Below are 26,557 nucleotides of genomic sequence, written 5' to 3' on the forward strand. Positions count from 1 at the left end.
TGTCTGAGGTCTAGCTTTTTAAATTTTTTTATTTTATTTTTTTAAAGATGCTACCGATGAAGTTAAGATGTTAAAGACAAAAATATCCCTGTTGTTCTGTGCTAGTGTAAAATAGAACATTAATTTATCATGGTTTTATATATAGCTGAGGCACAGCAGTTTAGCTCAGTGAGTCATCGGCGAAGCTGCCACGATACCTGGAGTATCAGCACCGCTCCCTCTGCTTCTGCTGCGCTGCAGGTTATTTCAGGTCTGACAGAGAGCTCGAGTCTGGTGAGTGAGGTAAACACGAACGTAAGCATGTGTTGTATTCACTCTGATTCACTGTCCAGACAGACAGACTCATATTTTGGAAAAAAAATCCAAGGGAAAATTGGGGATGGGCCCTGGCTCATTTCAATCTCAGGTGGCATACATAGAAATTGGAATAAAAATACACTATAAATACAATACTCCATATTATTTTTACTATTATTATTATTTATTCCATTCCACCATTTGGCAAACTTTAAGTCTTGCTTCCTCCTGCTGACAATGGATGGTTTTTTTTTACTTATTAATACAATAGAAATGGACAGATGGCCAGAAGGACAATAGATGGAAACAGAGGGAGAGACAGAAGTAGAAGGAGAGGTAATTAGTGAAAGGAGGAGGAATTAAGGGAACATGGAGGAGTGAGGAAAGGTACAATATGGTGGGAGGATGTAGTGTTTTTTTTAAAGTGTGGCAGTGGGTTTTAAGAAGACGAATGTCAAGAAAGTGATTTCTCTGTGACATGAGGCCCACTCTGCTCTCTCTCCCTTTGTCTCCCCTCACTAGTGAACACACACACTCTTACACACACAGAGACACACAACGTGTTAAATAGGTTGACCTACATTTTGTCTGATAAGACAGATAACCCAGAAAGTATTCCATCCCCTCCACCTTGGATAATATGATAAACCCTGAAGCAGTGAGAATATCCCTTCCCTCTATTAGATAGAGAGGGTGACACATTAAAGAAAGAGCTCAGACGTGAAGCCACTGTGTGCTGCCGGAACTGCACTGCAAATGTGCTTGGGCACTGAATCTATCTCTGAACACCTCTCCCCTCCATATATATAATATACATCTTTCGGGCTGTTAAAGATGCTGTGGAGAGAGTTTTATAACCGAACACTGTGTATATAAAAACGGACATAGACTTCTGCTGCCATATCACTCTGTCTGTTTGTGTGCAGCAGAAACTAAAGGATGCATTTTGCTGAAATTCTCTGGAAGTGTAGGTCATGGCCCAGAGAAGACATTATTAGATTTTGGTGGTGATATGGGGTTCTGTTCTCCGAGTTCTCAATATCATCTATTACAGTGTTAGCCCCTTTTCCACTGACATTCTCAGGAACCTTTATTACCAGGAAATTATTTAACTGGGGAAAATAATTCCTGGTAATCTGTGTGGTTTGCGTTTCCACCACAATGCACAGTTTGCAGACTCGAAGTCCAGCTGAACCGCCTCCTCAGCAAATACACTCAAAAAAAACCTGGACCTCGTCGTCCATGCACTTGTCCTACGTCCTTTTCTTTTGCTCCATATTTTGGTAGCGAAATGAATACGTTTCAGCTGCACTGGCTTAAACAGCAAAATGTGTTCCACCAATCAGCGCTCTCCACAACACAGCCCTGCCCCTCGAGAGTTCCCAGTAATCTGAAAGTCCCTATAGTCGGGAAAGTTTGGAGTCAAGTGAAAGTTTTTTCCTGGTAATTTTGGGGTTAGGGTTAGGTTTTTCAAAATCGCAGGTAAATCGGAAAACTTCAAGTGGTGGAAAATGGCTTATTGTTCTCTCCACTAGTGTTTTCAGAGAGTTTGGTAAACTATCAGTGCTGCAAATTACATGGAACCGGTGGAATTGTTTACATTGTTTTCATTACTCCATTAACATTATATTTTTTGCTGAATTAGCATAAACCTTGTGCGCAGTCAGTGACCCCCCCCCCCCCCCCCCACATTATTCTGCTCTCTTTCATGTTACTATTGTGCACACATTGTATTTGCTTCTCCAAAATAAATGTCCTGTTTTTGGTGAGAAACTGTGTTAAAGGTATAGTTTTATATATATTCATTATTAAAAACAGTAGAGTCTCATTTCCTGGCAGCAGAAGGGGCTTCACACCTCTGAAAGGCCCTGTAGATATTGGCTTAGATTACAGAAACAGTTGGTTTAAACAGATAAAGGCGTTGTTTTCCTCCAGACGAGCAGCTTCATAGTAACAGCGCTGTGCACTAAACTGTATGTGTTGGTGATACAGAATCGTACACCTCACATTTTGTGCTGTGACACATCAGCATTGTGCTGAATGTACTTCTCTGTCCTGCTCCTGCAAATGCCTGGAGCTGCATGATGGATGGGTGTTGCAGGCCCACCAAGGCACACCTAAACTATATATACATGACATGTGAGACAGAGACATAGAGAGGGAGGGGAGCGGAGGGGAGGTGAGCTGTCGGCCTATAGGGAGCAGAGGGTGTGGAGCTGCATTATTACAAAGCCACGGGAAGGACAAGAGGAGAGGAGAAAGGGATGATGAGATGCAATGAGAGAACCCAATGACATAAAAGGATGGAGAGGAAAAGAGTATGGAAAAGAGACAGGCTGGTAAGGAGGAGAGTGAGGAGGCGGTGGGTGAGAGAGAGAGAGGAGACATGGAGGAAATGACATATAAAGAGAGTCATGAGGTAAAGATCTTTACCACTATAAATGATTAAATATCTGCTGGCTTGTTTCCTGTTTGTGGAAATAATGACTGTCAGCTTTTTTTTTTTTTTTGGCAAACCCATTGACAGTTTATTCTATAAAATGTCTCACAGTATTAATAAAGCCGAGCATCATTTGCAGCAGCCCAAAGAGGAAAGAAGCAAAACCTTAGTTTTGAGTAATGTAATAATAATTAGAAATAATGTAAAATAAATGCATTATCAAAGTGTTTCCTCACTCAAACTACAGCTTCAATAACCAGCATGCATTGCCTATGTAAGCAATGACCTGAAAACCCCTTGACTGTGCAAAAACAACACACTCCTGTCAAATAAAACGGACTAAACCATCACTATCAGTACAACGATCTACACTTATGACCGACAGCTAAGCACAGCAGTTTATCCGTAGGTTACTGAAGAGAGTTCTTGGATATGTAGGCAATCGTTGTAAAGAGAAGTTAAAGTAAAACACACCTGATCCTCACAGTCTGAAGGATTGAGGAGCTGATGTTTCCCTCTGTCCTGCAGTTTGTTACGAGGTGCCGAGGAGATGGGACTGAGGAAAGCTGTGAAGCCCGAGTTTGGAGGAGGAACGCAAAGCTTCTCCTGTGAGGAAGACTACATCTACGAGAACATCGAGAGCGAGTTGTGCTTCTTCACGTCACAGGTCAGAGTCGAAAACAGTTCATCGTTTAAAGCTGATCTCAAGTTCCGTAGGTGACTCACTCTTCCTCTGGTCGTCTTGCAGGAGAGGCAGATCATCATTAAATACTGGATGGAAAATCTACGTGCCAAAAATGGGGATGTGCTTCATAATATTAACTTCCTGGAGGGCCAGCCAATCAGTGAGCTGCTTCTTTTATTCTAACAGTGTTAGTAGTGACTTGGTGAGGTTTGTGTTTTAGTTTTTGCTCACTTGGTTTCGGGGTTTGAAAGCCATGAGAAGACACGTGCACTCTAACTCCATCTTGTTGTGTTGTTCTGTGCAGTCCCAGAGCTACGTGCACGAGGTGTGATCCAGCAGGTGTTTCCTCTCCATGAGCAGAGGATCCTCAGTCAGCTGATGAAATCCTGGGTGCAGGCTGTTTGTGAAAAACAACCCTTAGGTCAGTGAAGCACACACACTTACCCACACTTACACACACAAACACACACACACACACACTGATAGTAACGGTATAGTTCCGCTGATCACTCTCACTGAAAACATGGCTATCAACAGGGACACATGGTAGAAATAAGGTTTTAGTCATTGAAGAAAAGCTTCTGTGATATCTTGTGCTGCTTTGTACACTGCTCAAAGTCCATTGGGACAGAGGAATTATTGTTTCACTATTGTCTTTATCAATAAGTTTACTAAAGTACTAAGTAACCAAATGTAAAACAAAAATACCAAACAATGCAACAATAGAGAGAGACTTTATTGTCATTATACAGTACAGGTGCCATACAGGCCGCTGCAAAATAGTGCACCGCCGACTTATGAAGGAACGAAGAAAGGGGTGGGGGGTGTTATGTGTATCTTCAGTCTGTCCATGAAGTGTTTGTGTGTGCGTATGTTCCTGGAGTGACTGTAGACTCCGCAAGAATTTCAACGTGATAACACAGCGGATTGTCAGTCAACACAGGTGTCTGTTTGTGTGTGTGTGTGGGGCAGGGAAATGAAGATGGATGAATTTAGGTTAGAGCAAGGGAACAAAATGCCAATTATTATTCCTCTGTAACGTCCATCCTGGTTCTCAACTTAATCACTTCATCATGCAGAGCAGTGGGTTTCTCCAACATGAAATCCAACTTGCGATTTAATGCAGAAGTCCCCACAGCCTGAGCACTCAGCGCTCTGCCCACCTCATTGAGTAAGATAGGCAGCCTTTGGGCTCCCTGAATGGCTGCCATCTCCCCAATTTTCCCATACACCAGGGCAAGGCACACTCCGAGTAGCAGATGTCCTATTATCATAAAACCGAAAAGGTAGATATCTTCGACGTCCTCGAACAGAGAGAACCGCCAGGCACACGACTCTCCACTTCTAGCCTGCAGGGAAAGTCCCATCCAGACAGACAGGTTCCCCCCGAACCTGAACTCCTCGTTGAGATGATTTTGTCAGTTGCGTTGAGAGACCAGTTAATCAATTCCATGTTTATGGTTTGACGAGACAGTGCAAAGAGAGGCTCCAGTCAGACAAGACAGTAAAGCAGGCAACGGGAGTGAGAGGGATAGACGGAGAGGGAGAGAAATACGACCGCCTTCGTTTGACAGAGCAAGCAGAAATCCCTGCAATAGAGCAGCAGCTCCCACGTCCTTGTGAGCTAAAAACACAGATTTTGTGTGCACTTTGGTGTATGAGAATGAGTGTTTTACAAGTTTAAAGGTGCCATATGTAAGAATGTGGCCAAAAACGGTTACTACAGGTCTTTTCGGTTTCGTAACTGGCAACCTGTGGTTGCTCTGCAGCTGAGACTCTACTGACTGCAATAATTGGTAGACGGCAGTAGGTGGCGCCACATGCCAAAACATGATTTCAAAACAGAAACATGATTTGGAGTCTGAAAAATATATTTTTTAATGCAAATATTTTGTCTGTACTGTTGTTGTTGGTGAGTTCAGTTTGTTATTTGAACATTATTCCTGAGTCTCTGTCACATATCAGAGGATTTTATGGCCAGTTGCTTTAGATTTATTACATAATGCACCTTTAAGTCTCCTGTCAGTTTGAAGTTACTATTGTAGGCTTAAGCAGGCATCGATCTTACACTGTGAGAGATTTGTTAAGTGGCTAAAATCAGATCTTGCTTGTGCTTGAATGTAATACTCATCTCCACTCACACAGTTTCAATTCTAATCTTTATTGGTTCCATATTTACTTTTTTTTTTTTTTGCCATAATGTTTGCTTGAAATGATCTTAACACATTTTTCTGTTGTTGTGTTTGCAGATGATATATGTGACTACTTTGGGGTGAAGATTGCCATGTATTTTGCATGGTTGGGTTTTTACACCACGTCTATGTTGTATCCTGCTGTCATCGGCTTCGTGCTGTGGATGCTCACCGAGTCAGATCAGGTGTGGAGAAATTCTGTCACGGCCTAAAACCACTGTAATCACACAATAAATAAATAAATGAATGAATGAATTCTACCATCTCATTGTAGTCCTAATCATCTGTGTGTGCGTGTGTGTGTGTGTGTTTGGGGGTGTTTCAGACTAGCCGTGACATCTGCTGTGTAGTGTTTGCACTGTTCAATGTGGTGTGGGCCACTCTGTTTCTGGAGCGGTGGAAGAGGAGGGGAGCTGAGCTGGCGTACAAGTGGGGAACACTGGACACTCCATCTGAATCCCTGGAGGAACCAAGGCCTCAGTTCCGGGTGAGCACAGACTTCTGTCCCCCTGACCTCACCTCACCTCACCTCTCATCTCATTCATCAGGGTCTTTCATAGTTTCTCTCTCTGTGCAGGGAGTCAAGCGCTGCAGTCCTATAACAGGATGCGAGGAGTTCTACTATCCTCCGTGGCGGAGGCGTGTGTTCAGGTGGCTGGTCAGCCTGCCCATCTGTCTCCTCTGTCTCTGTTTTGTCTTCCTGGTCATGCTCATCTGCATCGAGCTGCAGGTCAGTCCTGCATCATTCAGTGCTGTTAACCCTTTAACACCTAAGCCTCAAAATGTTGCTTATTTTACCAGAAAAGGGCCAGAAAATGATTCGAAAGTGCTTTTGCCCATTTTTCCAGAATAATTTTTAGTATCTGGCAGTTATTTGCTATTTATTGCATGTTAAAGTAGTGTTTTAACAATTTAAAATTAAGAAAAACACTCTAGTTGTACATGCACATCAGATTGATGCATGTTAAATTTGAAATTTGAACAGTAGAAAACATATTTAAAATAGGATTTTCTTGAGTCTTTGTCTCAATGTGCAGAAACAGGCAAAAAAAAACTCTTTGTGGTGACAAAGATGCTGATTTGCCGGCTTCCTGCAATATTGCGAGTGAAATTACCGTAATAACTGCTACTTCTCAGCTTTCAGAAACCGTGAATCTGAGATATGCTCGGTGTTGGAGGGATAAAGCAAAAATGTTGGTCAAAGAGCTGAAAACAACCGCTCACAAGAAAAGCTGTGACTTTGTCTCTGCAGGAATTTGTGATGGGGATCAAGGAAATGCCTCGGCTGGCTCGTTTCATCCCCAAAATTATGCTAGCTATCACTGTGAGCGCATGTGATGAGGTGTACAGGAAAATTGCCTGCTGGCTCAATGACATGGGTAAGAGTCACGCTTCCAGAGAATCTCTGCAAACATTCATATATTCTAACAGATGTAACAGATAAAACAGCAGATGTTTTTGGATTGAACTTTTAATAATTTTACAGTACATTACACCGTCTGTGAGTCGTCCAGGAGATGTAACAAGAGACTATTTCTGTTGTGTTTCCACAGAAAACTATAGACTCCAGAGTGCCTATGAGAAAAATCTCATTATCAAAATGGTTTTTGTGAGTGGCCTTGTATTTCATCATATCTAAAATATAGAATCACATTACTGTTATGGCTTTTCTTTGAATACATTTCCTCCCCCCTTAATAACACGCGTTATTTCTGTCTCTTGCAGTTTCAGTTTGTAAATTCTTATCTCAGCCTTTTTTACATTGGATTCTACCTCAAAGACATGGAGCGCCTGAAAGAGGTAAGAAGCCTCTCCTCTCAGTCTGCTCTTTCTGTGTCACACATTTGCTCCATTTCCCTCACTGTTTCCAGCCTATGTTTCAACAATCCCTCATCCTTAAGCATTTTAATTTCTGTGCTTCCCTGCACTGATTTCTGTAACTATCCTTCCACACATTCATCCATTTGTCCGTCTGTGGAAGATGCTGGTGGTGTTGTCTCTGTTAAGGAGTCTGCAGCGGCAGGTCCGGGTTAATGTCCTGCCGTCCCTCTTCCTCAAGATCCACATGCATATGGTCTCTGTTCCCTGGTTCTCCAGGAAATTTCACAGGTCCAAAGTATGAGCCTTGTTCATCCTCTGGGTGGTGAACTCGCAGTTTGCTTTGCACAAAGTATTGTGATTTGTGTTTTGATCGTCTCTGTCTGTGTCTGGTGAACGCTTGCAAACCCAAAGTGGAGTTGAAATGGTTTCTACAATGTACATTTAAACACTACACTTCCATTGCCATATCAGGTTTAATGTGTGCCATTTTTGGAGATATTGCATTCACCTGACAGATGGATTGGCTGATGCTTTGATATTAAACACCTCACACAGCATCCACTCATCTTCTTTGCTTAAACTTAGTCTTATATTAGGTACCTTAAATGGATATTTGAGTAAAAGTACCTTATCTTACCAGAAAATGACTTTGGTAGAAGTTGAAGTCACTATTAATATTACTTAAGTAAAAGTCTTACAGTGTATGACATTTACTGTACTGAAGTAACAAAGGTAATTTTAATTTTAGATGGAAAAGTAAATGCATTTAAAAAGTGAGGAGTTAGGATGGAGTCATGGTAGCTCAGTGGTAGGGTGAGTTGTCTTTCAACTGGAAGGTTGAGGGTTAAATTCCTGACTGTACTAGTCTATGTGTGTCCTTGAGCAAGACACTTAACCCCATGTTTAAGCGTGTGAAAGATGTGTGAATGGGTGAAAACTGTAGTGTAAAGCAGCTCATCAAGACTAGAAAAGCTCTATGTAAATAGAGACCATAATACCAACTCTTCTTCTTCTGATTTTATTTGGTAGTAACAAAGATAGAGGAAATGTAGTGGAGTAAAAGTAAAAGTTGCTAGAAATATAAATAACAAAGAAGTACAGACATTTGAACTTTGTTACATTACAAGCCTGCTGTGATGTGTGTTTATAGGTCATATCTATAAATGTGTGGCAAAGACAAAGGAAGTAGCGATTATTGTGCAAAAGTCACAAAACTTTAACTTTTGTCCAAATTTGATGTATTTCCAAATTTCACAAGCTTTTGAGTACTATTTGCTCAGGTGTGGTTATATAGTTATAGGCAAAAAAAAAAGGACAAAAAGCAGCCTCAATGCTCTGTGTTCTGAGGGTTAACACTGCCTCACCTGAACATATCTCTTGTTTGAGGTTTCACGTGGATACAGAGTCGTTGTTGATTTCACACAGTTCACAGCTCCGTTCTCTCACCACTTATACTTTCACACATACACTACTTAACTCCCTCAGTCTCCCACAGAGTGCCACTTCACTGAGCTCGTCAAAAACACATTGTTTTTTTCCCTCACGTCTGGCGGCCATTCATCGTATTCAGTCACTCCTCGTACCACAGTGAAATGAAGAAATTAATAGAAAAAAAGTCTCAAAACACAACAAATATGTGCAATAATAACCAGTATCTGACTGTCCCAGGAGGCAGCAGTCAAAGTACAAGGTCTCCATTTCTGTCCCAACTTTGAGTGAAAATAAAATTTTGTCCATGTCCTTGTGTGGGAATCATTGTGCTTTTGTGTTTGCATCGTGTGAAATGGCATTATTTTGACTTGGAGATCATTTATCTTAGATTTAAGGCTGTAGATCCTCACCGCTTGATGTTGAGTATTAAAGGATAATTCTGGTATATAATGACATGAGGTTTATTTTCAGGATGGGGTAGCGTTAGAGTATCACAGTAACTGCTAAGAAACACAATAACAAAGCTTTGTTGGACCAGAATAATAAGATAATCACACAGTGCTGAATATGTAATCACTTTAAGTGTTTTCTATTGTTTTTTACCTCATGATAAAAACTAACAAGCATAGTACGTATCGTTGGTCAAGGCTTAACAAAGACATATTTTTATTTTCTGTTATTGTTAGTCTATTATTAGTTATATAATCACTCTTGAGGTGTGACTGCTTCCATCTCATGCCCCGCCTATCTTTCGTGATGCTGTGTTCTCGGATAATCCTGACGCTTACTTTTCATCACAACAGTCACGTAGCTTCAAAGTATGAAAGTAGCCCCAAGTTATAATAAACCAGAATTGCACTTTATGTTAAACATCAACAGAAAGTCCTAAAGTGTATGGTTTGCATTTGCATGAGTATATTGTTGCCTCAGTATTGGCGTATGCCAGTGAAATGGTGTTTAAGGACAGTCCCACAGTGAATTAGATGGAGCATTAAACTGCTGCTGCACTGCTCCCTGTTGGTTCTTTCACATATATTGCACTTCTTTGCACATCCCAATGTCCCAAATCCCATTTTTTTAATGCCTGAGAACGATTCAACAGCAGTCCTCTGTCTTAAGTGATTTGCTTGTGGATAAAGTCTGCATATATACGTGTGTTTTGATTCATTAGTTGCATTAAAGAGGGTGTGATCTCTCTTCTCCCTCAGCCTGTGATTCTATTCTCTCTCTCTCACTGGATCTCTTTTCTCTCTATCCGCCCTTCTCAAGCTTCTCGCTTCCCAAGCAGTTTTCATTGTCTTCTCTCTCTCTCTTTACTTGTCAGATGCTGGCCACTCTGCTCATCATACGCCAGTTCCTTCAAAACGTGAAGGAGGTGCTGCAGCCTTATCTGTATGAGCGTCACAAGCTGGGCGAGCTGACACTGCGAGCTGTGTGGGACCTGCTGCTCTCAGTGCTGCTAAAATATGGCCGACTGGCAGCTGGAAAAGCCCAGATCTCCCCCACTGACCAGGCCATGCCAGGACCTGGACTGAGAGGCACGCGGCCTGGGGCGGCACATGCCGAAAGAAGGTGAAACGGAGAGAGCTAAAAGGAGAGCTTCATGAGATGAACCAACTCATTTACTGACCAATCCATAGCTTCTCAACAAATACACAGCACTCAAACCAATTAAATACAAGAGAAGTAGAAGTTATGTTATCAGAGAAAAACTTCACTAAAAGCAGTAACAGCAAAAAAGAAAAACAAAGGTTTGTCTTGGGCTGTAAGAGGAGATATATGGTGTTCTGTCGGGTATTTTCTCCTTTAATCAAATAGTTGTTTGGTCAGAAAATGTTGAAACATTTTCCCAAACTCCAAAACAACGTTGTTCTAAAAACAAAATTGTTAAGCTTTACCGATCCAGCAAATATTCACACTTAAGAAGTTGTTAAACATATGTTTACAATGATAAACATTTTGATGTCAAAAACTGGTCAAATTAATAATTTGTATTGTATTTTCTGACTTATGCTGGGTTGACACAGCATCAACATATAACCCTTGTTGTCGTACGTCTCTTCAACTCCTCTCAGGGAAAAGAAATGTTTAAACGGAGGATGCGGAGTTCCCGATGAAGAAGATGGAGGCGAGAGGGACGAGGCTGACAGTGGGAGGTTCAGTGAAGGAGAGACGGAGGAAGACGGTCTGATCGACTGTGGTTTGAAGCTGAGGAAAGTCAGTTTCATAGAGAAGGTACAGTGTGAGAAAGTGATGTGTGAAGTGATTTTTGCTGTAGCACTTTCATCTCACAAAGAGAGGTGTTTTATAAACATAGCAGCAGCTATTGTTATGAGTAACAGTGTTCGTAATAGTGTTTTTTTTTTTTTATAAATGATTATCATTTTACAGGTGGACAGAAGGCCAGTCTGCAGTGGACCCCTCATGAACAGTTTCCTGGAGGAGGGGAGCCCCACTATGGTGGAGAAAGGAATGGACCCTGCTTCTGTGTTCGAAATGTGCGACGACGACGACGATAACGGAATCCACGATGTGAAGGAGTCAGGTGTGGGAGGCGCGGTCGTGGCCGAGGGAATTAACGCTGCTGCCGCCGTCGCCGCCGTTGCTGCTGCTGCTGCTGCTGCGCCGCTGCCGTCTCTGTCTGAAAGCAGCATGTCACTGCGACACAGACGGAGAGGCAGGAGCGCGGAGAGGCCCGAGACAAAGACGAAAAGGGAATCATGGATGGACCCGCCGGAGGAGAGAGCGAGCACTACGCTCACTCAGGCTGAGATGGAGAGCTGCATGCAGAGATATACCGTGAGTGTATATTTAAATGATAAACTCCTCACAAGGACAGCACTTACGTGTGTGTTGAACAAACATGGATTTAAAGAGAGCTTCTGTGTTTTTATTATGGTCAGATTCAGGTTAAAATCAGGTTTGAGAGGGGTTTTCTTTTTAAAGCTGATTGACCTAGTTGGCACAGGGAAACTGTGTTTTCCAAATTTCTCACAATTAAAAGTCATGACTGTCTAGGGGAGGCTGAGGCATAACATAAAAATACCCAGCTTCCTCAAGAATCAACAATAGCCACAGAAATACTGACGTGATTAGGTGCGTTTTATTTTCAGTGATTAACAAAAAGAGGACCAAATGGCGGGCCCACGGTTGGTGTAGTGGTTTTGCTTGTGCAAGGAGTTTGCATGTTCTCCCCCTGTCTGTGTGGGTTTTTTCCGGGTTCTCTCCCACAGTCCAAAAACATGCAGATTTGGGGATTAGGTAAATTGGTCACACTTGACGTGAGAGTGTGAGTGATCGGTTGTTTGTCTATGTGGCCCTGTGATGGACTGGTGAACTGTCCAGGGTGTACCCCGCCTATATCGCCCTATGTCAGCAGAGATAGGCACAGCACCCCCCACGACCCTCCTGTGGAGGTTTAAGCGGTAGATGATGGATGGACCGTCAAATGGCGTCAGAATGGGCAAAGACCAAAATAACAAACAAACTAGAAAATGAACAAATCTCACCTGACAATTCTCAAAATCAAAATGCAACAAATTACCTCCCTAACTAAATACAAACAGGAGAAAACAGAGTCAAAGGGAAGTTAAACTGTTTAGGATATAACAATAAAAGTTGTGTATATCAGTTGTAAACAAATAAAACTCATACTGTATGTTAATAACTGTGAAACATGACTGTCACTCTCCTCATGCTTGAGTCAGAGTGACAAAACGAACACATTATATGCTTTCTGTTATTGTTATTTTTTTACGTGTGTGAGGCCACATTTTCTCACCTGCAAATCAGCCGCCTTCAGACTTGTGTGTACTTGTGGTCTAATGATCCAGTTTGTCCCTCTCAGGACACCTTCCAGGACTACCAAGAGATGTTCGTCCAGTTTGGGTACGTGGTTCTCTTCTCGTCAGCCTTCCCTCTGGCTGCCATGTGTGCGCTCATCAACAACATCATCGAGATCCGCAGCGATGCCTTTAAGCTCTGCACTGGTCTGCAGAGGCCCTTTGGCCTCCGAGTGGAGAGCATCGGCCAGTGGCAGGTAGGAGACGGAGGAGGACTCCTGTAAATGAGGATACCATGAGCTCGTGGATCATTATCTGCTTTGACTGAATGTTGATGGAATTTATTGTCATCCAATCTCACAGAGATAACTCCAGTGATGTTGTCTGAGTACTGAATTTGAAAGTCAAAGATTTAATGATCATATATAATAAATAGTACAAATCTCACCCAAAGGCTGTAGCAGTGGTATTACTCTATAAAAACAACAGGGATAAGAATTAAACCAAGCTTCATCTGTGTCTCTGAAACCTGCTCTGTTTTCTTGTGCAGACTGCAATGGAAGCCATGGGCCTGATCGCCATCATCGTAAACTGTTACCTGATCGGTCAGTGTGGTCAACTACAGCGTCTCTTCCCTTGGCTCAGCCCAGAGATGGCCATCATCTCCATCGTCATCCTCGAGGTACCACAGCTCTGTCCTGTCAGTCACGCTGGAGTGCTGTATCTGTGCACCGGCAACCTTTATTATTTTTCACCTTTATCTTACAGCACAGCACAAAGTGTGTGCTAAGCAAACAGTGCTTGGTGTTGGGTGCAAACAAATTCTGTGCACAGGAAGCTGGACAACACATCAAATTCTCTGTGCTTTACAATTATTTGAAAAATGTTTCTCGGGCAGTTTCAGATCCGGGAGATTTAAATAAAAGAAAAAAAAAAGAAAAAAAGGCAGTTGTGAGAAGTCTTGACCCTGTAACACAGAGGGTAACGCAGGACACGTTCACTCAAGTGCACTATGCATTTCCGTAATTTCACGACAGTTTGTGCAGTAGGAAACATTACAATGGTTTGCACGTCAAAGCCAGCATATGGTTATTACAGTCATTTCACTCGTGCGGTTACAGGAACCTGGCGAATCAGCGTCTTTGTCACCAGAAAGAGAAATAGTGGGAAAAACATCTGCACTGTTTCCATTTTTTTGGACATTGAGACAAAAACTCAAACAAATGTTATTTGAAATATTATAACATACTGAACATATTTAACATGCAAAATCTGGTGTTCGTGTACAATTGCAGTGCTTTTTCTAAATAAAACTTTTTGTTTTTACTCCATTTTATCATGCAGTAAATTGTAAATAACTGCCAGATATTAGTTATTCATATCAGTAAATATATTATCGAAAAATTACGCCAGGTTTATTCAAGACATGCTTGAGCATTACATGCACATGTTGCATGAGTTAAACTCATTGACAGCTCACTAATATATAAGAGAAACTTTAAGCCACATCACTTCCTTCCAAATTCACATGATCACAGAATTGGACAGACAGAAAAAAACAGAGCTGGTATAGAGCCTGAAACTTTTGCACAAAAATGTATCTTTGATTGTAAGTATTGTACAGTATCTTTTTCATTAAAAAATATTTGGGGAACGAAAAATAAGAGTACTCTTAAGCACTGTGCTCAGATTTCTGACTGTGATTGATGTTATTTTTATTTATTTTTAATTGCTCTCTGTCTACAGCACTTTGCTATTCTGCTGAAGTACATCATCCACGTGGCCATACCTGACATTCCTGCGTGGGTCCAAGAGGAGATGGCTAAACTGGAATATCAGCGAAGAGAAGCCTTCAAGGTACATTTTTGTATCCATCTAAAATGTGCATTTGCGACAGATGAAGTTGAACTTTTGGGCAGTTTGAATAAGGGCTATAAATACCACCTCATTATTTTGCAGAGTGCTGTAATATATATATATATATGTATATATATATATATATATAAAAGAAAATCTATAGAAGCAGCTGTCCTCGAATTCGAGCTTTCTGCTGAAATCATTGTGTACTGCAACACTGCAGCTTTCATTATAGAGATGAATAACTTGGTTTACTCTCCTAGTGATATTTTAGCGACAACGAAGGGACATAGAGACGAGGAGATGACGGTGTAAACACTGCAGCATTGTGATGGTTAGCTGGATGACTGCTGATTCTGGTGAATACATGGTGGTGGTGCGTGTGTCTCTCTCTCTCTCTCTGCAGAAGCATGAGCGGCAGGCGCAGCAGCATTACCAGCAGCTGCAGAGGAGGAAGAGGGAGGAGGAGGAGAGGCAGCGGCAGGCGGAGCACGTGGCCCGTAGGGAAAGGGAGAGGGACGACAGCAAAGGTGAATCCTCCGGGGATCACCACCACGACAAAAGTCACGGCAGCAAATCGCGCACGGGAGGCGGCGGAGGAGGAGGAAGTGGGGGCTCAGACAAACCCAAGAGGCCCAGCTCTCTGCTGGCCAACAATAATGTCATGAAGTTTAAACAGATCATCCCACTGCAGAATAAGTTCTCCTCCAGTGGGGCCCGCTCCCCACAGTCTCCCACCAGCAGTGAGCCAAAGCTGCCTGGGTTCCTGAGCTTCAAGTTCCTCAAGTCACCTGAGAACAGGAAGGAAGGCGCCGCCGCCACTGCCACCAACTCCACTGCGACGTCATCATCATCTTCATCATCAGGTAGCAGCTCTCAGGAGCGTTCTCAGTCACCCAGCAAAGCCTTCAACCCTGGAAAACTGTTTAACTTTGGGAAATCTGAGGGAGGGACGTGTGTGAACGGGGCGGCGCCGCCCAGATCCGGGGAAGGATCCTCATCGTACACATCGGAGAGACAAACCTCCAGGTCTGACTTGAACGGCGTACCGGACGAGATCCCCTCACCTGGAGAGGAAGAGTCCCAGAACGGACATTCGACAGACTTGGACACGAGTGGCTCTAAGGTTTAGTAGCTGCACAGAAAACAAACCTGTCTCTCGTTACATGTCAGCTGAGGAATTTGATTTGTTTACTGTGAGAAAAAAAAAAGGAAGCCTGACCTACCCTTTGTATTGTTGTAGGCCATGTGTAGAAGTATGTGGAGCAGAGAGAGGAAGTGATGACGCTGATGAGAGGTGACTGCTGATAGACTCAAAAAAAAGAAAAAAAAAGAAGAAAAACAGGCTTTATGAGAAAGACATCAGTCTTACTATTATGACCGAAAAAAAACACACATACACTCCCTTACACACACACATACGAACGTACAAACCCTTCCCTGTCTGCAATATGTAAAGAAATGCATGAGCTGCGTTTCTAATATTTTCAAGCCTTTAAAGCAGAGAGCTGTCTTTCTCGATTTCTTCTGGTGGGAAATTGTAAGCGTCTCGGCCCTCGGCCTCTTACTAGGACATATCAACTTGTTGTGGAGGGAAAAAAAAGATTTAAAAATCAATAGAGTTCGTATGAAAGGATCAATTGTACATCAAGTAATGACTGGGATTGTTCTTTAGCTGTCAAAACACGAGTGATCATTAGATATCTGTCTCATTTTTAACTGTGAGGAATTCTTGGTCCCCCTCACTTTTGTATGGACAAAAAAAAGCAAAAGCAATATCAATCAGTGTTTTAATTATTGTTATCAATCATCACACAGACCCGTCCCCAATAAGGCATTCTTGATATTATCACCAGCTTTATTTTCAAAGTGCAGGTGATGTCTGAGCTTTCTACAATTCAATTCTGATTTGTTTGCAAAAAAAAAAAAGAAATGAAGGAGTCAATGACGTACCAGTGTTTTCCCCAAGCAATCGAGTCAGAGGAACAGAATAAACAGAAGCAGGAGTTGAAAAATATAATTTTGCAAAAGTGGAGCAGACGCCCGTCGTGTGCTGTTCGTCAGCTCCGCTCCACGCTCTTTATCCAGACTTGGCAAACGAGTGTAGAGTTGATGAAGTACCATTTGCACTGTCCTGCAATCCTGGCGCCCTGTTTAGAAACATGAGAGAGAGCGAGAGTCAACACCAGCCTGCCTCCTAACATTATGCAAAAGCTGGATTGTTTGCATTTTTTTCTGCTGTCCTCTCGTCCGTCTGCTTTCTTTTACTACGTTTTTCTAACTAAAGTTGCTCTTATTTTATGTTGAGCTTTTATCTTTTTTATATTTACACTTCATTTGCAAAGTGATCGAGATTTGCTTTTGTTAACCAAAGTGTTACTTTTTGGATTATTCCCCCCTGTATGCTCTGTATTCTGTCAATCCTGTCCTCAAACACTGTTAATGAAAGGTATGTGCAAGCTCATCCTCAGTGACCATTAATGTCATTTCTTTGGGGTCTCCAGAAGGTGGTGCTACAGTTTATGTGCATGGTGAATTCATTGTTTATTTTATTGCCGTTTTGAAATCACGTGCAGTTGTCAGCGTGCAGCGGGTGCAGTAGTAGAACACTGTGAAAGGATAATGTTTAAATGGCGTAAAAGACAGGGTTGTGACAGTGACATGAACTATGCATTTCGAGACCATCACCTCTGGCAAAGGGTTTTGGCAATATCTGAGTAGCTGTTGAGACTATATCTCAGCAGCTATAAATCCAACTAAATGATCCCCAGCCAGACTCTATGCATCTTTTCGCTTGTGTTCCCCTCAGTTTTCTCCGTCAGTGACATCCTCTCTCAGTCTCACCTTCTTGTATATTAAACGTATGGAATTCATCTAAATATTCTCATCCACAGAATCTGCCTTTCCTGGGGCGATGATGACACAAGGCTTCAGACAGATTTTGTTTATATTCTGTAGCTCAAGAGAAAATATGTGCTTCTGCAGCAAAAAGACAAAAAAATAAATAAATATCAAACTGACATTGAATGCAATAAGGAAATAGGATATTCGTGTGGTCTCGGTATCGTTTTACAAGCAGTGGACAGCATGTTCTTTTTTTACATTTGGAAGGCAGTGTTCTTCATGTAAAATTAGAAGAGCAAGGCTGAAAGAAACGTGATATGGTCAGTGTCTTTGTGCATCCTTCACCCTGGCCGTCACTAAAAGGAGAATTCACAGAGCAGCATACAGTAGCTCAGCATAGTTCCATCCCAACCTTTATTCCTGCAGCAGCAGGGACGAATGACGTCATGACGCAATATAGTCCATTCATCATCATTAGCAAGGCTTTGTAGAGGACAAGTCGGTGGAGGTTACTGGAGTGATACGGTAAATGTTCCAGTGAAGTTTAGATCATGCTTTTTTTCTGTTCCTCCTTAATCAGGAGAAAACTTCCATGGACGCCACCTTTTTCATCGTTAAACCCTTGGCAACCAGTCGTACATTTTGCATTTCGTTATACTGAAGGTCTTTAAATAAGCATTGATTGCAGTGATGTAACAGATGTTGAATAGTTTGGTGTTTTTTACGGAAAACATTTGATCAGATGACAGTGACAGCGCCATCATGGTTTTCTCGGGCCAAACACAGGCTTCCTCCTCCAGCAGCTCCGACAGCCTGGTTCAGACTCAACTGTATCCACACACGTCACAAGTCTGTCAGACAGATCAGTGGGAAGGGACTTTAGTCAACGTTCTGTCTTCTGGATGTTCAGCGTGGATGTGAACGAGTGAGGTTCACAGCCACAGGTACAGTACGTTAGAACCTCACCCCTAACCTCAACTTCTCATTGTCAAAGGAAGCCTCATTTACTGAACATCATATGCTCTTCCAATGTACCACTGTACAAAACAAATCTTTTAAAGGAAAATACTGGGAAATGTGACTATTTATTTCTTTTAATTTATTTTGTCATATTTTTGTAAGACCCGAAAAATAGTTAATAAAACTATTTCAAAAGCATGTCATGTGTTTCGACTTAACTAGATCCTGAAAATCCATCATGTCATTTCATTCACACTTGACTTAGAGCATCTAAGTAACCTCTGCATGGTTTTTTTGGACTCACGTACACACAAACTCATTGGTCTAACTGCTGACCTTACCGTGAGGCAACAAAACTAACCACTAAACCACCGATTGCCCCCTTTCCACTCGCAAATTATTCACATGATTAGAACTTGCCAAATCTAAAAAAAAAAATCAAGGATTTCACACATTTGAAGTAACACATGGACACAAAAATCCAGTTTCAATCCAGTTTTATTTCAGCAAAGCTAAAAAGAACATGTTTTGTCAAACACACATGAGATGGGGCAAGGCTTAGTGTGTGTAAAACAGTCTCAAATGCAGAAGCTGAATATGGTCTTATGATTTGAAAAAAAAACAGAGGAGGTGATTTCCTGTAGGTAGGCAGATGACTGACCACAGACATATCGACCCACACGGTGGTGTCAACTGATACCAGGGCAGTGGTAAAAACATAAAAAAGCTCTCAAAGTTCTCAAACTGAATATGTGGAACAAGGCAGGATGGCAGCTGTTCATCTGACAACATCTCACAACAACCGTGCGAGCCGTCACAAAGACAAGGGCGCACGGTGCAGATAACCTCGGCCCTGACATCATGGAGCAAAGAGGTTCTGAAGCATGACAACAGGTTGTGAGGCCTCTAGAACGATACCTTCCATATTCATAACAGGAGACAACAGCACAAGTCAAACACCCCGCACGTTCTATTACTGGTCCATGAATACAAGACCAGTCGTGAAAACATCAACATGCAAGAACAGACTGACAGGGCACTGGGGCTTCTTATCTTATTAACTTTCTTCGGTGCGTCTTATTTTACAAAAAGGCAAGAGACAATGTATTTTCCATGTGTTATGTGTAATTATTTACAGACAAACTAATAATTGTTCAATTTTCCATACTGTAATATACATATTATTCTTCACCATCTGTGTTGTTACCAAGTGGCACAACTGAAACCCCTATTTCCTTCTTTGTCTTCCACATCCCTTGATAACAGAAAAACTAAACCTGTTCTTACTAGCTTTGACTGGGCAGAAGATGGCGCTAAAAATATGCGTGTAAAAAATATTTCTCAGAGACACCATAACAACATTTATCCTAGCAGCACAAGTCCCAGAATAGAACGGAGATATGCATATTCACCATAAACACACATCGAAGGGGGGGGAAGAGTTGGTTCTACTTTGTGCTGTTCTTCACAGTGCATCCTTGGTTCTGCTGATTCAAACAGTGTGGAGAAATGTTGCAATGCCCCCATGTGGCTGCAAAGTGGGCAGTGAAACTTGGGCACTGTGGCTGGCAGGAAGCTCATTGCCAATATGTAAAAAAAAAAAAAAAAAACATTTAAACTTAGAATAAAATTAAAACAGTAACAAAACGTTATCTTTGCACGAATCAGGACAGACTCTCCAGGAGGCTACACAAGTCATGTAACAGTTATGAGACACATTTTAATGGTAACTTCCTCTGTTGAGTCCATCTCTGATTTTACATCTACTTACTTTTTCATTCATCTCACACGTACTGTACAACAGATGCATGCACACAAACTTATACACATTTGTACACTAACTCACACAGGGAATAGCCTACATTAATTAAATAAACACATGTATTAAGGTCCCTCCCTTTCAACGACCCCAGGTTCACACTGAACACATGTGCAGGGCATGACGGCTGCAGCACCGCGAACTGAAAAGGAGAAAACTCGCGTGAGAAAACCTTATGTGCACGTCACACACACAGACGTGCAGTGTGGACGCTCTCGTCACTTAATATGAGCCTAATGGAAAGCAAGGACATTCTGTGACGCGTGTATCCAGTGTGAACCCGGCCTGAGTGTGACATATTTTAAAATGCTTTATCTTAACACCTTTAAAAAGGTCCAATGTGTAACATTTGGGAGGCAGAATATACTAGCCAAAAGTATGATTGTATATGTGTGTAATTACTATAGAAATGACACCATGTTTCCACAGCAGGTTGAATGGATTTTAAAGCAGAAGCTTAATCGGCAAATAAAAAAGAATGACATACTTTCTGGTATGAGAAGGCCATCGTTCCTAACCCATTTGGGAAAATGAGCAGTGCATTGTTACAATCTGCAGTCTCACCATTAGATGCCACTAATTGCTACACATTAGACCTTTAAAGGTTGGTTGTTGCTTCCAAATCTCTGAGTTCTTGCTCATTTCGTGTGAGGAGAGGAATCCTGCTACAGTAGAGAAAGATCAGATGTCTGTATTCAAAAAGGGATTCCTTTTTTTGTTTGTTTATATAGAGCTCCGAATGACACGCCACAGTTTGTTTACACCACCATTGTTGACAAGAAAACCTCCGGCAAAAATGGACGACACCAGTGCCGGTTTCAAGCCGTCAGAGTTCACTGCGTGCTTTAAATCCACAGATCGATAGGTAGCAGAACGTCAAAGTTCCATTGTGCCAATACAGGCGGTGCAGACCTGTCCAGGGGATTTGATGAGGGTGCTATTCACCCTGTTGTAACTTGATGTACCATTAAAATAATCTTGGAGACATCATCTGAAGGTTGTAGTCCAACATTGTGTCGCATTAACTCATACAACATGTCTTGAATAAACCTGGAGTCATTTTCACATCAGATATTTGCCAACATGAACTAGCAGGACAAGCACAGTTCCACTCCAGTTTGCATAGAGCCAGGGTCGTGGGATTGTTCAAGTGCAAGTATGGAGTAGGTCACACTAAATACTTTTTCTCCAGCAAAAACCTTTTTGCACACATTTCCCATATTTCCTAGATGTGTTCCAGTAAAGTAATTGAGATATAATTATACTGAATGGTCAATACAGCACTGCTACAACAACAAGTCTAATGGTGGTCTCAGACTCTTGCACAGCACTGTACATATCTATGGATTTAAATAGTGCAGCTTCCTGCCAAAATGGCATTGAGTGTTGCATGAAAGGATTGCGTAACATCAGCTACCGGAGCTCTATGGGCTATGCCTTGTGAGTACACAAACACACACGCACACACGCACACTCGCACACACATATATACACTTATGAGTCCTCATTCATTTCTTGGCTATCTGTCCTGGCGATCTTCCTAGGGGGAGCTGGGCTGTCCCCCTCTCCTTGTTCCTGTTCCCTTTTCTTTGCAGCATTCTGTTTGACACAAAGGATGATACAGCCATCAGAAAATTTATTAATCAAGACCAAAGGTTAGATCATTGTGCTATGAGGTTTTTTTTTGCCAATAAATGAACCCAGTTAAATTAGGTATACTCTAAATAGCAGCACAAACTCACCTTTTTGTCCCACTGCTGATGAAGGTAACGCAAGAGGATGTTGGTTTTCTCTGTTACAATAACTGTAGAGCAAACACAGCCAGAATCTTAGTAACAAATAATCCATAAAGATTATCAATACTTGGTCAATATGAACTTATTAATAAGACACGTAGCTACGTTTACATGTGTAAAACGTACAGTTCTGTCATTTACTTGGACGAAAAATGTAATAATCTGATTGCACATATGTGTAATGTTGTCTAATTCTCCAGAACAAGAAGCAGAAGACACTTTAATGTGGATCGGACACGTGACAATAACACTAAACCAGGAAGTCATGATGTTTATATATTGTGTCAGTTTCTACTAGACATATTCAAAGTCTGGTCCGCAGGCCGTGATCAGATTTTATGTAGCCCACAGCTTTGTTTCGGTTTTATAATACATTATTTATGGCCATGGACATAAAAATCTGCCATGGCATTTTTCTACATACTCCATTTAAACACCACTCTAACAGGAGTTGCTCATTCACACCCCGCAGTGACAGAATTGTTATAAAACATATTTATTATATTCAACTTTTGAATTAGGTTTGCATATAACAGTTGGTGTAATGTACCTGTATATATTATATACCTGTACATATTACTTTATGTTATCATATTATCTGACTGCATATGAAAGAAAAGGCATTTATTAACACTTGTGTGACTCAAGGCCACATTATACTTCTCCGACTGCGTAATGTGTTATCCGACTGCGTAACCACGGAGACCCCTCGAGCCTTCATACTTCTCCGCCGTGGTGATGGATACGCACTGCGATTTCCCGCCCAATCAGTAGGGGTCGTTAGGCAAGGTTGTTGTGCTTTTGGCTACAGTGAGCAATGGCGTCCGAGAGAGAAAGACTGTTGTTGATGAAACAGTGGCCGTTTCTCACTTTACTGTGTCCCGGAACAGCTCCGCCTCTGTGGACTCTCGGTGCGCACTGTGGCCGGCACAGAGCAGCATTAGTTCGCCCTGTCTTGAGGACCAATCGCAGCCCTTGCCGTCTCCGTTGTCCCTTGACGGAGTGACGGACACTTAAAACATATTCTGTGCAGGCGAAGATGACGCAGAGGCGGTCGCAGAGGCGGTCGGAGAGCCACTGCGTCGACGCAGAGCACTTTACGCAGGAGTATAAATTGGGCTTTAGATTCGGGTGCATTGCCATTAAAAAATGATAATTGAGACAATGATAATAAAATTGTTAAATAACACTGCATTTGTGTGCAACTTTTAGTGTTAAAAAATGTCTGAAGTGACCATTGGCCCTCTTTACAAAAAGTTACTTTTACTTGTGTCCATGTAAACACAGCTAGTGATTCACCACAGTAAAGACCTCTGTTCATGACTGTGTTGATTCTGCTTCATCTTGTGACTATTGCCATCTATTGAGAGCGTGGCACTTACTTTGTTCAGAGGGGTATTCACGTGTTGGAAGATACACAGATGGCCTCCGATTCTGTTATATGGGACAGAGAGATTGTGTATCATTATTGAGTATTTGCTTACTAGTGAATGATCAATGCATTTCCAATTTTGATATTTACAGAAAAGACAGATTTAAAGACAATATATATATATGCTACTTACAGATGCTTTACAAACAGAGTCTGCATGAAACCTGCTGAAGTTGCTCTTGTTGTAGACAGGAAGTCCTTTCAAGAAATCCGCCTGTGGGAAGAGAGTGAGGTTTGTAAGATGTATCTTCTTTCATCGACATTGGTCCGTCTGTCATCTACAATCAGTCTACTTTTATCAAACATGCTATTCATCGCCGACGTGTGTTACTGGCTTTATAATAATACATTCTTGTCCATAGATGTGAAAATATGTCACTGACTTAATAGGTTGGTCTTAACAAACACATCACATTTAATTATAGTGCATCAATAGATACAACAAAAACATAGTCAACAGAGAAAATAAAGACTTAGACATTTAGAAATTTTAAATGACTACTGTTAATATGACTTTCAACGACTTCTTGTAGATAATCTTGGTTGCTGTAGTGACTCTACAGCGCCCACCTGAGGGCAATTTAACACGTTGTTTAAAGGCAGGCAGCATGAAGGCAATCATATGTATCTGGCTTTTTGCAAATATTTGTTTGTTCATTACAAATACTATCGTCGTCACAGTATTGAATGATAGCACATATCTTATGAGTAGCCGATACTGTGCAGCCATTATCTCAATAATATCTTGAGGATGGATAATCGTGTCTACCTTTGTGAAAACCCACAAGTTAATTGCTTGTCACCTGTGACGTGTGTTGTGTGCAGGTGTTTGACAGGCAGAGGTTTCACTGATAATGACTGTGACAGTAATGATAACATGCTGGGCGTTCCCTCTTCTTTAGCAGCCCCTGCTCGCTACAAGTATGGCCTGCTCCTCTCTCTCATTAAATCCCCACTAACCTTTAGTAACTATATTGGTGACAATATCACACACTGCACGACCAGCCGTTTCAAATGATCACGGTCAGAGCACAGGACGATGCCGGCTTGGCCTTGAGTAGTGTGTTTTAACAGTGGGAGCAGGTGTGGCTAACAGCTAGCAGTCAGTGAGCAGCCTCGCTGTTATCAGTGTAGTGTAGAATGTGAAGAATACGTTTTTTTTACCGTGGGGACACGCACCTTCTCCATTGCAGCTCCAGGAACGTCCAAACGCCGGCTTGTGGACTCGTGTTGTTGTCCGTTTTGCCGGACGTGATGGCAGGCAGTGTGTGAGTATGTAATGGTTAGCCGCGCTAGCTCTTCCCGGCTAGTTTAAAGCAAAGAAATGTCCTTAAACGGGTCTTCTTAACGTAAAACAACAGCAGCCTTCACGCACAAGTCGTTGTTTCCATCCTAAATCCAAGTGTCTATGTAAACCGGGGACACAACTGCAAAAGGAAACGTAAAATTGTCACGGCATGAGTTAGCAGAGCAACTTAGACAGGACTCCTTCGTCTAGCGTGATGGTAGCGATGCTTCATGGCCCCGCCCCGAGAACGCCCGTTGGCTGAAGCATGCGCCCACGTGGTAGGTTTTCGACCAGACAACCAATCAATGAGGCGAACACAGGCGGGGGACAAATGACGTTCATCTGCTCCACACCTGATGAGCTCCATTAAAACACACACACACACACAGGAGCTTTACTGCTATTTCAAAACAGACTCACTACCTAAGCCTGGATTAAATACTTGAATTATTTGAAGACTTACATTTGTAAATATTTGTTAAAATAAGGGAAATTAGTAAAAAATGGCTCACAGAACTAAGCCAAAACTAATTGCACCAAAATTCATGAAAGTTTGTGGAAATGTGTCACACTCCAAGACCACCAAAATAGTAATATATCAGGACCATGGCCTTAACCCAACAGGAAGTTGTCCATTTTGGTGATTTGCACATTTTGTAAATGAACAAAAACAAAATTGTCTGAGTACGTTAATCATACCAATGTAATAAAACAACCACATCAATTTATACTTGATACAAGATGAAAAGCTATCAAAAGGTCTTACATATTAAAAAGGGGCGTGGCCATGGCGACCACCAGAAATGTTGACCTTTCGCCACAAAACAAGAAATGCCCTGTATTTTGCCATACACTGACCCAGAAGGTCATGCTCTGTGTTCTCATGTTACTTTAGTATAGTAGATATAGTACTATAGTATGTTAATATAGTCCAACAGGACGTTACAGTTTGTACAGCAAGTGAAACCCTCTGTCCGTAGACCCTGACATCGAGTGAAAAATGGGATGAAGCTCAGGAAGAGCCACAGAGGATGGACAGACGTGCAGTAGTGTCACATGTAGAGTAAACACATTCAGCAGATGACAAAAAACATCAAATTTACAAAGAAGGGTCCACTAATAAATGGCATTTTACTGTTTCAGTTTTACTCACAAGGTCTATTCTAGACATAATATATAGTATATTGAAAATCTCTTAGATCTATAGGTCTATAGATAGATAGATAGATAGATAGATAGATAGATAGATAGATAGATAGATAGATAGATAGATAGATAGATAGATAGATAGATAGATAGACTTTTTCTAAGTTTATATTAAATTGAAGGGCCAACAGTATCTAATAGCATCTATTCACAGTGTGTAACCATGTGCTTAAATTACATCTGAGTTCACATTTTTATAAAGTGCACAGTAATGTTGTAGAAATTATGTTTGACTTTAACATCTGTATGTGTGTATGGTCGAAATAGAAAATCATTTGCCAATGTAACTTATTAAGGGGGGATCAGGGGTCTTTAAAAAAAATTATATTTGATAAGGTTCAGTCAAGACCTGAACAGATTTGTACTGTACCTCCCCATGACTGTCGTCACAGCAGGAGCAGGAGGAGCAGGAGGAGCAGCAGGGGGCAGCGGCAGCTCTTCACACCCTCACATGATCAAACAGGAGGAGACAGTGGTTCAGTCAACAGCTGATGATGGATTTAAACGGTCCTGCAATGTTATCATCAGACGAGCGTGTCAAAACCACTTCATGGATCTACTTTTTAGACCATCTGTAAAAGAGATGCATGCAGTCAGTGTGACAGTGGCTGCCATGGGGAGGCAACCGAAAGGACAACAGAATCCAGATAAATTAGATAAGTGGATTGACTGTCACAGATTATAGCTCTTCCTCGGTGGTGTCTCAG

The 26,557-nt window shown here is 41.7% G+C and overlaps 2 protein-coding genes across 3 annotated transcripts in view; one reads left to right on the forward strand and one right to left on the reverse strand.

Annotated features, from left to right (window-relative positions):
• ano8b (anoctamin 8b) overlaps positions 1-18,472 on the forward strand; it is a 38,102-nt gene extending 19,630 nt beyond the window's left edge. Inside the window, exons 4-20 of the mRNA XM_083887901.1 lie at positions 3,266-3,404; positions 3,486-3,582; positions 3,727-3,843; positions 5,672-5,799; positions 5,940-6,101; positions 6,192-6,344; positions 6,867-6,993; positions 7,168-7,223; positions 7,340-7,414; positions 7,596-7,730; positions 10,191-10,438; positions 10,942-11,101; positions 11,258-11,665; positions 12,714-12,905; positions 13,199-13,330; positions 14,395-14,505; positions 14,912-18,472. Coding sequence (XP_083744027.1) covers positions 3,266-3,404; positions 3,486-3,582; positions 3,727-3,843; positions 5,672-5,799; positions 5,940-6,101; positions 6,192-6,344; positions 6,867-6,993; positions 7,168-7,223; positions 7,340-7,414; positions 7,596-7,730; positions 10,191-10,438; positions 10,942-11,101; positions 11,258-11,665; positions 12,714-12,905; positions 13,199-13,330; positions 14,395-14,505; positions 14,912-15,637 — 3,166 coding nt within the window. The 3' untranslated portion in view covers positions 15,638-18,472. The remainder of the gene's footprint in view (positions 1-3,265; positions 3,405-3,485; positions 3,583-3,726; positions 3,844-5,671; positions 5,800-5,939; positions 6,102-6,191; positions 6,345-6,866; positions 6,994-7,167; positions 7,224-7,339; positions 7,415-7,595; positions 7,731-10,190; positions 10,439-10,941; positions 11,102-11,257; positions 11,666-12,713; positions 12,906-13,198; positions 13,331-14,394; positions 14,506-14,911) is intronic.
• Positions 18,473-20,538: 2,066 nt separating this feature from the next.
• Positions 20,539-24,738, reverse strand: dda1 (DET1 and DDB1 associated 1). Of its 2 annotated transcripts, none has more exons than XM_083887434.1 (5): positions 24,536-24,738; positions 23,490-23,570; positions 23,307-23,358; positions 21,871-21,932; positions 20,539-21,727 (listed from the first exon to the last, which is right to left on the reverse strand). In XM_083887434.1, the coding sequence occupies exons 1-5, from the start codon at positions 24,542-24,544 to the stop codon at positions 21,623-21,625; spliced, it is 309 nt and encodes a 102-aa protein (XP_083743560.1). In that variant the 5' UTR covers positions 24,545-24,738; the 3' UTR covers positions 20,539-21,622. The 2 variants fall into 2 exon arrangements, with proteins under 2 accessions (XP_083743560.1, XP_083743559.1); XM_083887433.1 differs by having other exon boundaries at positions 24,521-24,738.
• Positions 24,739-26,557: the final 1,819 nt, after the last annotated feature.

Source organism: Microchirus variegatus (genome assembly GCF_963457635.1).
Source record: "Microchirus variegatus genome assembly, chromosome: 4".
Taxonomy (NCBI): domain Eukaryota; kingdom Metazoa; phylum Chordata; class Actinopteri; order Pleuronectiformes; family Soleidae; genus Microchirus; species Microchirus variegatus.